Here is a 15,518-nt window from a genome sequence, read left to right on the forward strand (position 1 = left end):
GTTTTGGAAGTTTTATTATCTACAGTTAGCACCACAGGAACAAATTGCATATCATCTGCGAATTCTTTAAAATGATAAAACACGCAAGTTTACAAAAAAGACTCGTACAAATTGCAAAGATTTTGACAGAGTGACATGAATCTGGATAGAATACTACAGCACATAAACAGGCCCTTTGGCCCATCTAGTCTGTGCCAAACCATTAATCTACCTAGTCCAACTGACCTGCACCTGGATATCATAGAACACTAGAATCCATCTTAAAAATTACTTAATTAAAAAAAAACTTAACTTATTTTTAAGCATATTATTCATAAGGCTTGCCTAACATGCACTTAATGAACATTGCTAAAGTTACAAAAAAATTAGAAGTATGAACAGAAAATACTGGAACTACTAAGCAGTTTATGTAGGATCTGTGCAAAAAGGAACAGAATTATTTCAGTTCAATGACTTTTCAATTACTAAAGAAATTATCTTGTTATTATCAAATGTGGGACAACTAACACAAAGTACTGGAAGAACTCAACAGGTCAGGCAGCATCTATGGAGGGAACTTGACCAACACTCCTCATCAAGACAGGAAAGGAAGGGGTCAGAAGTCAGAATGAAATAGTGAGGGGAGGGCCAGATGCACAAGCTAACAGGAAATAGTTAAGGATACCAGGGGAGAGGGAAAAGGGGGGATGAACAGGTTCTTGATTAGTAAGGTTATGGGGAGAAGGCTGGAGGATGGGGTTGATAAATCAACCATGATGGAATGGCAGAACATTCTCAATGGGCCAAATGGCCTAATTCTGCTCCTCTGTCTTATGAAAGGGAATAATGTGAGAAGCTTGGTGATAGGTAGAAGAGGTAAAGGGCTGAAGAAAGAATCTGATAGGCAAGGATGTTAATCAGTGTAATAAAGGGCAGGCAATGGGAAAAAAGTGGAAGGTGATGAACGGGTCATGAGAGTGGAAGGGGGATGGGAAAGAAGGGGTGAGAGGACCACAGGAATCAGGGAAAACGGAGTGAACAACAAAGGGGCGTAGTTACTAGAAGTTAGATAAATCAATGCTCATGGCATTAAGTTGGAGAATGATGTCAATAAAACTTGAAAGAACATACAGAAAATTTACTAAGATGTTACAAGTTATAAGGCAATGTTAAATAGGTTAGGACTTTATTTCCTGGTGTGTAGGAAAATGAGGGGAGATCTTATTGATATATTTTTTTTAATTTAGTTAGAGTTGCAATGCAGAACAGACTCTTCTAGCCAAGAAGCCGCACCACTCAGTAACCACCTATTTAACCCTTGCCTAATCACAGAACAATATACAATGATCAGTTAATCTACTAACTGGTATGCCTTTGGATCTTAGAGGTGTATAAAATTATGCCGGGTACAGATAGGGTGAATGCATGCAGGCATTTTCCCCTCAGGCTGGGTGAGACTCCAAGTAGAAGTCATAGGTTTAGCATCAAATGTGAAATATTTAAGGGGAACTTATTCACTGAGGATGGTGCAAGTGGAAGTGGCAGATGCAGGTTGAACTGTAATATTTAAGAGAATTTTGGATAGGTACAAGAGAGGTGCAGAGAGCCATGGTCCAGGTGCAGGTACAGTATAAGCACAAGTAATGAATGTGATTCTGATTTCAATGTTTAAGAGAAGCTTGGATAGATACATGCATGGGAGGGGTATGGAGGGCTATGATCATGTGCAGGCTGGTGGGACCGGATAGTTTACATGGTCTGTCTTGAACTGGATGTGCCGACAGCAAATACCTCCTTCTCTGTAATCAAAACAGAGTCCTTGACCTTGCTGCTGTTTTCTATTTCTATAGAATCTGTCTCTGTCTCCCGATTAAATACAGGTAGTGTTCACAGGTTCAATGTCCATTTAGGAATCAGATGACAGAATGGAAGAAGCTGTTCCTGAATCACTGAGTGTGTGCCTTCAGGCTTCTGTACCTCCTACCTGATGGCAACAGTGAGAAAAGGGTATGCCCTGGGTGCTGGAGGTCCTTAATAATGGACACTGCCTTTCTGAGACACCGCTCCCTAAAGGTGTCCTGGCTACTTTGTGGGCTATTACCCAAGATGGAACCGACTAAATTTACAATCCCCTGTAGCTTCTTTTGGTCCTGTGCAGTAGCCCCTCCATACCAGACGGTGATGCAGTCTGTCAGAATGCAGTCCATGGTACATCTATAGAAGTTTTTGAGTGTATTTGTTGACATACCAAATCTCTTCAAACTCCTAATAAGTATAGTCACTGTCTTGCCTTCTTTATAACTACATCGATACGTTGGGACCAGGTTAGGTCCTCAGAGATCTTGACACCCAGGGACTTGAAACTGCTCACTCTCTCCACTTCAGATCCCTTTATGAGGACTGGTATGTGTTCCTTTGTCATACCCTTCCTGAAGTCCACACTCAGCTCTTTCTTTGTACTAATGTTGAGTGCCAGGTTGTTACTGTGGTACCACACCACTAGTTGGCATATCTCACTCCTGTACGCCCTCATGTCACCACCTGAGATTCTACCAACAATGGTTGTATTGTCAGCAAATTTATAGATGGTATTTGAGCTATGCCTAGCCACACAGTCATGTGTGTATATATAGAGTAGAACACGGGGCTAAGCACACATTCCTGAGGTGCACCAGTGTTGATCGTCAGCAAGGAGATGTTATCAGCAATCTGCCCAGATTGTGGTCTTCCGATTAGGAAGTCAAGGATCCAATTGCAGAGGGAGGTACAGAGGCCCAGATTCTGCAACTTCTCATTCAGGATTGTGGGAACGATGGCATTAAATGCTGAGCTATAGTTGTTGAACAGCATCCTGACATAGGTGTTTTATTGTCCAGGTGGTCTAAGGCTGTGTGAAGAGCCACTGAGATTGTGTCTGCCGTTGACCTATTGTGGTGATAGGCAGATTGCAATGGGTCCGGGTCCTTGCTGAGGCAAGAGTTCAATCTAGTCATGACCAGCCTCTCAAAGCATTTCATCACTGTAGATGTGAATGCTACTGGGCAACAGTCATTAAGGCAGCTCACATTATTCTTCTTAAGCACTGGTATAATTGTTGCCTTTTTGAGGCGTGGGAACTTCTGCCCGTAGTAGTGAGAGGTTGAAAATGTCCTTGAATACTCCCGCTAGTTGGTTGGCAGAGGATTTTGGACCCTTATCAGGTACTCCATTGGGACCTACCGCCTTGCAAGAGTTCACTCTCTTTGAAGACAGCCTAACATCGGCCTCTGAGACAGAGTTCACAGGGTTCACAGTAGGCTTCTGTGGAAGTTTAGATGACAGAGAATACAGGGTGATCTAACCAAATAGACAATAGACAATAGGTGCAGAAGTAGACCATTCGGCCCTTCGAGCTGCACCGCCATTTTGAGATCATGGCTGATCAACTACTATCAATACCCGGTTCCTGCCTTGTCCCCATATCCCTTGATTCCCCTATCCATAAGATACCTATCTAGCTCCTTCTTGAAAGCATCCAGAGAATTGGTCTCCACTACCTTCCGAGGCAGTGCATTCCAGACCCCCATAACTCTCTGGGAGAAGAAGTTTTTCCTTAACTCTGTCCTAAATGACCTACCCCTTATTCTCAAACCATGCCCTCTGGTACTGGACTCTCCCAGCATCTGGAACATATTTCCTGCCTCTATCTTGTCCAATCCCTTAATAATCTTATATGTTTCAATCAGATCACCTCTCAATCTCCTTAATTCCAGCGTGTACAAGCCCAGTCCCTCTAACCTCTCTGCGTAAGACAGTCCAGACATCCCAGGAATTAACCTCGTGAATCTATGCTGCACTTCCTCTACAGCCAGGAAGTCCTTCCTTAACCCTGGAGACCAAAACTGTACACAATACTCCAGGTGTGGTCTCACCAGGGCTCTGTACAAATGCAAGAGGATTTCCTTGCTCTTGTACTCAATTCCCTTTGTAATAAAGGCCAACATTCCATTAGCCTTCTTCACTGCCTTAGTGAAGGAGTCAGAGTGACAATGGAGGGTTCTTATTTAGGCCTGTGTCCAGTGGTATGCCACATGACTAGTGCTGGATCCACTGTTATTTGTTACCTGAATTAATAATTTGGATAAAATGGTGGCATGATTGCATATGACACCAAGACTGGCAGAATAGACGATTGTAAAGAACATTATCCAAGATCATAACAGGACCTGGATGAATTGGGAAAGTGGTTGAGGAATGGTGGATGGAATCTAACTGATGAGTACAAGGTATTGCATTTTGGTCAGTCAAGCCACAGCAGGATTTGCGTAGTAAATGGCAGGGACCTGGAGAGGGACCAAGGCTTGCAAGTACCCAATTCCCTGAAAGTGGTGACACAGGTGGACTTGCTGGTGACAGTAGCATTTGGCATGCTTGTCTTCATTAGTAAATTACAATACTTAAAAAAAAAAAACAGGAACAGGGACATAAAAACACCTAGAGGGAGATGAGCCAAAGACAGCAAATAAAACTAGCTCACATCTTGGTTAACAGACAAGTTGGGTCAAGGGCCCATTTCTAATGCCATTTGACTATACACTATGTGGCCACTTTATCAGGTACACCTGTACATCTGATTATTAATACAATATCTAATCAGCCAATCATGTCGCAGCAAGTCAATGCATATAAACATGCAGACATGGTCAAGAGATTCAGTTGTTCAGACCAAATATCAGAATAGGGAAGAAATGTAATCTTTGTGACTGTGGAACGATCAATGGTGCCCGAAAAGGTGGCTTGAGTATCTCAGAAATATTGATCTCCTGGGATTTTTATGAACTTCAGTCTCTAGAGTTTTACAAAGAATGCTGTGAAAAACAAAAAATAATAATAATAATCAAATGAGCGGCTGTTCTGTGCGCGAAACACCTTTTAATCAGGGTGGTCAGAGGAGAATGGCCAGATAGGTTCAAGCTGATAAGAGGGTGCCAGTAACTCAAATAACGTTACAACAATGGTGTGCAGAAGGAGATTTCTGAACACACAACACATTGAACCTGGCAGTGGATGGGCTACAGCAGCAGAACACCTTATCAGGTTCCACTCGTGGCCACTTTGTTAGGTACACTTCAATGTACATAACAGAGTGGGTGCTGTGCCATTTGGTGCATTGAATCTACCCGTATTTGCTGGGCTATCATGTGGTCCCACTTATAGACTTGTCACAAATGCACCTTCTCAACTTTGGAGCATGAGATTCCCAGGAGACGGTGATAGAGCACCACAGGACAGAACAGACCTTAAGCCCATCTAGTCCATGCTAATCTGATCCCTTCTACCTCTCTGGATGACATCCCTCCAAAGCTCTCCCATTAGTGTACCTATTCAAACTTCCTAATGTTACAACTGAAATTACATTTACCATTTCCACTGGCAACTTGTTCCACACTTGCGCTACCATGTGAACTTTCCCCTCAGATTTCCCTTGAATATTTCACCTTTCACTCTAAACCTATGAGCTCTATTTCTATTTGAGCCCAAACTGAGGGGAGAAAGCCTGCATGTATTCACCCTATCTATACCCCTCATAAATTTATATACCTCTACAAGATCGCTCTTCATTCAAAGTTTGCAGATGCCAGCAATGTGAAACTACAGCAGATGTTGGAAACATTCAGGAAAAGGAAATGGGACTTCCAACCATCTCTGTTGCCCTGTTCATTTCTCAATAGTTTATTCAACACCTTCTCTGAAACTGGTCCTCTCTCTCAGGGCCAAAAGAGACTGCAGATGCTTAAATCTGGAGCCTTACACAAAACAATTTCTTTCCCAGTTAAGATTGAAGGTCTCTGACCTGAAACATTAACTGTTTTCTCCACAGATACCAGATTACACATTCAACTCTTATTTTTTCAAAACTTACTGAAAATTCAATAGATATGCAAAATATATAGAAAAACAGGGTTCTGATGTTTCTATCATTCATTCTTTAGGGTTTCTTGCTTCATGGATGTCTGCCAAGAATAAGAATTTCAGGTTGTATACTGTACACATTCTCGGATATTAAATTAAACTATTTGAACCATTTGGTAAAAAAGGTTTTAAGAAAAGCCATTCCACACCTGGATCTGTGAGTACTTCTTTAGCAGCTGCTATGTCTATAAATTTTTTTTCAGCTTGTTTTTTCTTATTTTCTTCCTGGAAGTTATCAGGATGCCACTGCATTGCTAGCTTCCTGTATGCTTTTATTATCTCCCGTTTTTTTGCATTTCTGTAAAGAGAGCAAGTCAGAGAAACTGTGAACAACCATTAATCTGTTCAATAAACTGCACTAGTACACATTTACTATCGTTTTCTTTTTATTGAGAACACTGAAATAGTTTAATTTTCATTAAAAGGCCCTTTTGCAAATGATTTATTGATGAAAGACCAGCAGTATAAAGGCATACTTGCCAATGAGCAGAATTATTTTGATATTCAGAATCTAGACAATGCGTGATACTGCATAAGCTCAAACTATATTTGCAAATACTATGCAAAAACCACTAAATATCAAGTACATTTTTTCCAATACAGAAGGAACTCAAAGCAATGAATCATTTTAGACATGAACAATATTTAACAAATTGATATGTACCTTTTTACTCCTAGTATTTTATAGTAGTCTTTCTTTTGTGACTGCTTTAGAAGTTTCTGTGCTTTTTCTAGTCCTTCTTTTACTGCTTGATCATGCTCACTGTGGTCTCTAGCAATTTCATAATCTTTGATTGCTGTAAAAAAAAAAGCAATGACTTAATTCTTTAGATCTTGTTGATTTTGGTCATATTCCTCAAGATTAAGCCTTCACCTTGTCAATTAATCAAGGAACAAAGGAAAATTGATGGTATAAGAAGGTTGTTGAGAATGCATCATAGATCTACTGGAAAGTTGGGTGAAACGATACAAAATAGTTAAGAAGCAAGACCTTGAAGGTAGTGATCTCCAAATTATTTCTGGTGTAACGTGCTGGCGAGGTTGGAAAAATAAAGATGAGACAGGTTAGTATGCAGGCCGAGGGGCTGGTAAAATGGGCATGAAATTAGGACCTTAGATCATTGGGATATCTTCTAGGATACGGGTGACCTGGACAAAGAGGGACAGTCTGCACTTGGACCAGAAAAGAAACCAATAATACTTGCAGGGAAATTTGGTACTGCTACAGGAACAGGTTTAAAATTAGATTGGCAAGGGGTGGGACTCTCAGCAGGAGCAGATCATGGTATAAGCAGTAGCCAGCGAGAACAATTTCAGTAATCAGGATAGTCAGGGGATCGGTAAAGGGAGGGAAAGTTAAAATGTGTTTTACATTAATGCACAAGGTTTAATACGCAAGGCAGATGAATTTGGATTTGCTTTGGGGACTGAAATGTTATAGCCATGACAGGATTATGGCTGAGAGAAGAGCAAGATGATCCAGTCAGCATTCCAGGAAACTGATGCTGTAGGTGGATAGAGGTACAGGTAAGCAAGGACAGAGTGTTGCCATCTGATAAGGGAGGACATAGCAGCACTCAGATGATATTGTTGGGGCATCATCCAAAGAGGTCATATGGGTAGAACTTGGAAACAAGGGTTCAGTCTAGTTGGGCTGAATTCTAGACTCAACCCCCACCACCCCCACCCCCTGTAGATAGCAAGAACTTGGAGAGCAGGTGTGTAGAGAAACTGTTCATAGATGTAAGAATAAGAGTTGTATTAATAGGAGATCTCAGTTTCCTGGGCCACCAGAGCATTAAGGACCTGATCTAGGTGGAATGTGTGTCCAGGAAAGATTCCTGTGTCGATACATTGAGGGCCTTGCTTGGGAGGACGCAATACTCGATCTCTTTGGGAATGAGACAGGGCAAGTAACTTAAGTGTCAGTTGGGAGCACTTCGGCTCTAGTGACCATAATTCTATTAGTTTTAAGATAGTGAGGGAAAAGGATAGGGCAGGTCCACTGATTAGGGTCCTAAACTGGAGCAGGGCTAATTTTGGGAAAACTTTGGATACAACAAGTCAATTGGGTAAGCCTGTTTGAAGGGAAAGGAATGAAAGGCAAGTGTGATATCAAAAGTCAGGGACAGTATGTCCTGTTACCGTAATAGGTTAAGCTGGCAAGTTTAGGGAACCCTGCTGATGAGAAATAGAGGCTCTGATCAGAAAAAAAAAAGCATACACTGGGTTTAGGAAGTCAGGGATGAGAGAATACTCAGAGTCATAGAAAAGTACAGCAGAGAAACAGGCCCTTCAGCCCATCTAGTCCACAGCAAACCATTTAAACTGCCTACTCTCTTCGACCTGCACCGGGAGCATAGCCCTCCATACCCCAACCATCCACGTACCTATCCAAACTTCTCTTCAATGTTGAAACTGAGCTTGCATGCAGCTCTTGTGGTGACAGTTCATTCTACACTCTCATGACCCTCTGAAATAAGAAGCTTCCACCTATGCTCCCCTTAAACATTTTATCCTTAACCCATGATCTCTGGTTGTAGTCCCACCCAACCTCAGTGGAAAAAGCCTTCTTGCACTCACCCTAACTATACCTCTCATAACATAGTATATCTCATCATATCTCCTCTGTTCATGTTCAAAATAAAGAGGGTATGGATAAATGAATAGTAACCATCTTTACCTAGGGTAGAGGAGTCCAGAATTAGAGGTCATAGAGTTTGGGTGAGAAAGGAAAGATACAAAAGGGACCCAAGGGACAACATTTTGTATGCAGAGGGTGGTGCATATATGGAATGCCAGAATAAGTGGTTGAAGCAGATACAACAGCATCATTTGAAAACCACTTGGATAGGTACACAGAGGTGCTGGGCTTGGAGGGATATTGTAAAAATGTAGGAAATTATGACTTGCAGGACGTGCACTGTGGTTACATGGCCAAGGGATGACCTGAGAGAGGTACATAAAATGATGGGGGGGGGGGGGGGCTAGATCAGTAGTACAATTCATACATTTGTTCTGTACTATTTAATAATCCCCAAATTTTTAATATATCTACCTCCTCTTTAAATACTATTAGTGATCTGGCTTCCTTCTTAATGTCAGGCTTCAATCATCACAAGCAATCACTTGACTGAGGCTTTTCAAAACTTGGTGGCTGGCTTCAATCATAACAATCTATTAGGCATTTGGCAAAGACAAAAAATAAAAAGATAGATTTAAGTGGAGCAGCTGCTGTGTGAGTGGGTCAGTGTTAGTGTTGAGCTTTGGCTCAAGAGGATTATGCAAGAAGAGGCAAAGACTCTAGGTAAGATTTGGTAAGTTTCTGTCTCTGTCTATTGTTGTGCAGTGAGAATGGGTTCAGGGTCAGCCTTCAGTTCTTCATGTCAGATGTGGGAATTCTGGGAGACCTCCAGTCTCCCTGATAACCACATCTACACAAGCTGCAGCTCCTTACAAACTGTATTCAGGAACTGCAGCTGCAACTGGATGACCTTCAGCTCATATAGAAAAATGAGGAGTGATAGATAGGAGCTACAGGGAGGTAGTCACCCCTAAGATGCAGGAGGCAGGTAGCTAGGTGACTATCAGGAGAGGGAAAGGGAATAGGCTGACAGAGCACAGTACCCCCATTGCTATTCCCCTGAATACCAGATACCGTTGGCTGGGACAATCTACCAAGGGAAAGCCACAACAACCTGGTCTCTAACATGGAGGCTAGATTTGTGAAGGGAGGGGGGAGGGGAGGAGTGCAGTAGCGATAAGGGGTTACACTGTCAGAGGAGCAGACAGGAGATTAGGTCGATGTGAAAGACACTGGATGGCATGTTGCCTCCCAGGTGCCCTTAAGAGGCAGCAATCATAATATGATAGAATTCACCCTGCACTCAGAGTGAGAAGCTAAAATCAGAAGCATCAATATTACAGTGGAGTAAAGGGGACTACAGAGGCATGAGAGAGGAGCTGGCCAAAGCTGATTGGAAGGGGACACTAGTAGGGGTGGCAGCAGAACAGCGATGGCTGGAATTTCTGGGTGCAATTTGGAAGGCGCAGGATAGATACATCCAAAAGAAGTAGTGGTATTCTAAAGGGAGAATGCTGCAACCGTGGGTGACAAGTGAAGTCAAAGACACCATAAAAACAAAAGAGAGCATATAATATAGCAGGATTCACTGGGAAGCTTTTAAAAGCCAAGAGAAGGCAACTAAAAAGCCATAGAGAAAAAATGTTCTGTATAAAAGGTAAGCTAGTTAATAATAGTGCCTTGAAAAGTATTCAGCCCAACTATTTTCACATTTTACTATCTCATTTTTGAAACTTATAGAAGTAGGATTACCTTGATTTAATCTACAAAACTTATCAAAAGAAAAAAATCCCAAAAGCTGTTAACGACTTACTAAAAATTTAAAACCACATGAGGCTGAAAAAGTACTCAACCCCTTTGTATTGTAATTACCACGTGAACTTCCCTCCAGGTATAATACTGTATATTACCTTACCAACTCATCCAATTTGCTGATGTAGAAAATTGGAAGATCCCCTTTTAAAAAAAAATAAATTCATAAGAATAAATAGCTCCTCTCTCTGTTAGGTTCATCAGTATGGTAGATTTTCAACAGACCAAACCAAAATGCAAACAAAAAAACACCCAAGACAAGTCAGGGACATAATAATAGAGAAGCACTAATCTGGGGAAGAGTACAAGACCTTCTCAAAGGCACTGAACACACTTCGGAGCTCAGTGCAGTCCACCTTGAAAATGTGAAAAAAATACGAAACCAGTCATACTGCCTAGGTCAGACTACCTCTCTAAGCTTAGTTGCCAGAGAAGAATGACACTTGTAAGAGAGGCTTCTGTGACACTAACAGTCACTGAGTGAGCTGCAGAAGCCGGTGGCTGCAAATGGGATTAAGTTCATGGCTTCAAAATTTGTAAGGCCTCATACAAAAAGGATATTTATGGAAGAGCATTAAGGAAAAAAACCCTGGCTTTAAAAAAAAAAAGCACATCCTTGGCTGTAAAGACTTCACAAATCTTCACTTAGAAGATACTGTAAAGATATGGAAGAAGGTCTTGTGGTCTGATGAGACTGAAGTGGAAATTGTTGGTCTCAATACTAAGGAGTACCTATGGCATAAATCTAATACTGCACATCAGCCAGATGACATCATGCCTACTGTGAAGTATAGTGGAGCATCATGCTATGGAGATGCTTTTCAGCAGCAGGGACTGGAAATCTGGTCAGCAATGATGGGAGGATGAATGCTACTGAAAACAGAGATCCTGGATAAAAACCTATTAGCCTCCGCCAGAAAACAAATGGGGGATGAAGATTGTCTTTCAGAAAGACAATGACACAAAGTACACTGCCAAAGAAACCATGGAGTAGCTTCAGTGTCCTTGCATGTCCCACTTAGAGTCCTGACCTTAATCCAATTGAACATCTCTGGCAAGATCTCAAGAGTACCATCCACCACCGCTTCCCAACTAACCGGGCACAGCTTAAGCAATTTTGCAAGGAATGGGAAAAAGTTGCTCCATCATGTTGTGCAAAGCTTAGAGAAACTTATCCAAAAAGACTAATAGCTGTGAGAGGTGGTCAACTAAGAATGAGCAGAGGGTATGAATACTTTTGAACTGCTGACATTTCAGTTTTTCATGCCTTGGAAAATTCATGGAAAAGTTAATTTGAGTGGTAGTAATGAAGGACAAAGAAATGGCAGATGAACTCAGTATTTTGCATTAGTCTTCACTGTGGAAGACACCAGCAGTAAACCACAAATTCAAGAGCGCTGGTAGGGGGTGGGGGAGCAGAAGTGAGTGTAGTTGATGTTACAAAGGAGAAAGTATATGGAAAACTGAAAGGTCTGAAGGTAGACAAGTAATCTGAACCAGATGGACCAGACTCCAGCATACTGAAGAAGGCAGCTGTTGTGCAGGCACTCATAGCAATCTTTCAAGAATCAATAGATTCTGAAGGACTGGTTCTGGAATGGTTTGGAGAATAAAAAGCTTGTATGTGTCTGTCAGAATAAAAGATAAAGGTAATAAATATAGGGAACTTGTGGAGCCAAAACAGATGGAGAAGATCCTAATTATATTTGTTGCATATGTATTTACTCAGGAGATGGACACAGTCTATAGAAGTGAGGCAAAGCTACATCAACATCATGGACCCTGTACAGATTACAGAGGCGGAGGGGTTTACTATCCTGAGGCAAATCAGGGTGGATAGATCCTCAGGGTCTGACAAGGTGTTCCCTTGAACTCTATGGGAGGCAAGTACAGAAATTGCTAAGGCCCTAGCAGCCATTTAAATCATCCTCAGCAACAGGAGAGATGCCAAAGGATTGGGAGACTGGCAATGTCACTCCACTGTTTTAAGAACTGCTCTAAACATACACCAGGAAATTACAGGCCAATGAGTCTGTCATCAGTTGTAGGAGCTATTGGATGATTTTCTAAGGGGATGGATATACAAGTGTTTGGATAAACATGGACTGATTAATAGTTGGCATGTCTTTGTGCATGGTAGGTCATGTCTAACTAATCTGAGAGTTTCGAGGAAGTTACTAGTAAAGTGGTTGAAGGCAAGGCAGTGGATGTCTACATGTCTTTAGCAAGGTACTTGACAAGGTCCCACATGGGAGGTTGATCAAGAAGGTTCAGTCACTTGCCATTCAAGATTAGATAGTAAACTGGATTAGATATTAGCTTTGTGGGAGAAGCCAGAGAGTGGTAGTAGAAGGTTGCCTCTCTGACTGGAGGCCCGTGACTAGTGGAGTGCCGTAAGTATTGGTGTTGGGTCTTTTTTTGTTTGTCATCTATATCAATGATCTGGATGATAATGTGGTCAACTGGGTCAGCAAATTTGCAAGTGAAGATTGGGGGTGTAGTGGACAGCGAGGAAGGCTATCATGGCTTGCAGAGGGATCTGTATCAGCTGAAAAAATGGCAGATGGAACTTAATGCAGACAAGCATGAGGTTTTGCACTTCAGTAGGACCAAACAGGGTAGGTCTTACACAGTGAACAGAAGGGCACTGAGGAGTGTGGTAGAGCAAAGGGATCTGGGAATACAGATACACAATTCCTCAGAAGTGGTGTCATAGGTAGGTAGAGCCATACGGTTTTGGCACATTGGTCTTCATAAATCAATGTTTTGAGTACAGGAGATGGGATATTATGTTGAAGTTGTATAAGAAATTGGTGAGGCCTAATTTGGAGAATTGTGTGTAGTCTTAGTCACATACGTACAGGAAAGGTTGAGGGAGTACAGAAAAAAAATTATAAGGTTGTTGTTGGGTCAGGAGAACCTGAGTTATAAGGGAAGATTGAATAGGGTAGGACTGTATTCCTTAGAATGTAGAAGACTTAGAGGACATTTGATAAAGCTATACCAAATTTTGAGAGGTATACTCAGGGTAAATGCAAGCAGACTTTTTCCCCTGAGGTTGGGTGGGACAACAACCAGAGGTCATGGGTTAAGGGTTAAAGGTGAAAAGTTTAAGGGGAACATAAGAGGAAACATCTTTATTCAGAAGGTCATGAGATGAAATGTCTTCACTCGGGGTCATGAAAGTGTGGAACGAGCTATCAGCACAAGTGGTGCATGCAAACTGAATTTCAACGTTTAAGTGGAGTTTGGATAGGTACATGAATGGTAGGGGTATGGAGGGCTACGGTCCCAGTGCAGGTTCATAGGAGTAGGTAGTTAAAATGGTTTTGGCATGGACTAATGGGCTAAAGGTACTCACTTGAGTTTTGAAGAATGAAGGGGGACCTCAATGAAACCTATCGAATATTGAAAGGCCTACTAGATAGAGTGGAGCGGAGAGGATATTAACTGTAGTGGGGAAGTCTTGGACCAGAGGGCATAGGCTCAGAATAGAGGGGTGTCCTTTTCTTTAGCTAGAGAGTGGTGAATCTGTGGAATTCATTGCCACAGATGGCTGTGGGGGCCAAGATATTGGGCATATTTAAAGTGGAGCTTAATAGTTTTTTTGATTTGTAAGTGTGCCAAAAGTTACAGGGAGAAGGCTGGAGAAAGGGGTTGAGAGGGAAAATGAATCAGCCATGATGAATGGCCTTGGCTCTGCTCCTGTCTTACAGTCTTCCATAACTCTTGTGAATTTCAGAGATTTACCATCAACCATGAGAAGAAATTCCAACAGACCTTAAAATAACTGTTTTTACCTTGTATAATGTCCCCTCGTTTGTGTGTGCATGTTGCAAGAGTTTGATTATTAAAATTAACTTGTAAATCACTTATTCATAAATTTCTCAATAAAAGGGTATTATTCTGGTATGACTGGCGGATGAAGATTTAGTCAGTCTGTTCCTAGAGTCCTAGCAACATCCTCAAATCTCTTCTGTACTCTTTTCAGTTTAATGGCATTTTCCTGTAGCAGATTAACCAGAGCTCAACACAATATTCCAAATGTGACCCCACTAATGTCTTGTAGAACTGCAACATAACATCCCAACTTCTATAATAATGCCCTGACTGATGAAGGGTAGCATGCCAAAAGCCTTCATTACCATTCCATCAATCTGCAATGCCACTTTCAGGGAACCATGTGTAACACTCCCAGACCCCTACCATTGACTTTGAATGTATTTTACTTTCCAAAATACAACACATGACATTTATCTGAATCAAACTCCATTTGCCATTTCTTGGCTCAGTCACCTGACTATCTTGATAACCATCTTCATTGTCAACACCATGTATTTTAGTACCAACTGCAAGCTTGCTAACCATGCCTTTTACATTCTCATCCAATCTACTAATATAAATGACAAATAACAATGTGTCTAGCACAATTTCTGGGAACACGACTAATCGCAGGCCTCCAGAGCAAAACACAACCATCTACCATAATCCTCTTCTTCCTACATTCAAGTCAATTGTGTATCCAATTAGCTAGCTCACCCTGGATCCCATGCAATCTAATTTTATATAGCCTATCATGCAGAGCCTTAAAAAACCTTAAAGTCCATACAGACCACGTGCAACACCCTATCCTCATTGACCTACTTAGTTAATTTCTTCAACAAACTCAATCAAATTCAAGTGACACAATTTCTCTTGCACACAATTGTGCTGCCTCTCTCTAATCAAATCTAATCTTTCCAAATGCTCGTACATCTTATCCCTCAGAATCTTCTCCAGCAACTTTGCTGCCACAGATATTTGACTATTAGTCTATAATTCCCAGGTTTTTCTTTGCAGCCCTTCTTAAATAAAGGCACGATATTAGCCATCCTAGGTCTGTTGGCACCTCGCCCTTTGCAAACAATGATGTCACCGCCAAATCACCTGCAATTTTTTCTCTAGCTTTACCAGTACTCTCTGACATTCCTGACCAGGGCCTGGAAATTTAACTACCTTGATCCATTATAAGAACAAAGAGTACTCCTCTGCTGTGATGTGTGTTATCCCCAAGACATTCACTATCTGAAGTTTCAAGTCTTCATGTACTTCTCCATGGTAAAATGGGTATCCCCACTTAGTCATACAGCATAGACACTTTGACCCATCTAGTCCGCACCAAACTATTATTCCGCTCAGACCTATCAAGCTG

At 41.6% G+C, this 15,518-nt stretch overlaps 1 protein-coding gene across 1 annotated transcript in view; it reads right to left on the bottom strand.

Moving 5' to 3' along the window:
• The window catches only part of dnajc3a (DnaJ (Hsp40) homolog, subfamily C, member 3a), a 74,114-nt gene that overhangs the window by 5,808 nt on the left and 52,788 nt on the right, over positions 1-15,518 (bottom strand). Inside the window, exons 10-11 of the mRNA XM_073027107.1 lie at positions 6,596-6,728; positions 6,081-6,229 (exon numbers count right to left, since the gene is read on the bottom strand). Coding sequence (XP_072883208.1) covers positions 6,081-6,229; positions 6,596-6,728 — 282 coding nt within the window. The remainder of the gene's footprint in view (positions 1-6,080; positions 6,230-6,595; positions 6,729-15,518) is intronic.

The sequence above is a fragment of the Hemitrygon akajei genome, chromosome 2 (genome assembly GCF_048418815.1).
Source record: "Hemitrygon akajei chromosome 2, sHemAka1.3, whole genome shotgun sequence".
NCBI classification, from domain to species: Eukaryota; Metazoa; Chordata; class Chondrichthyes; order Myliobatiformes; family Dasyatidae; genus Hemitrygon; species Hemitrygon akajei.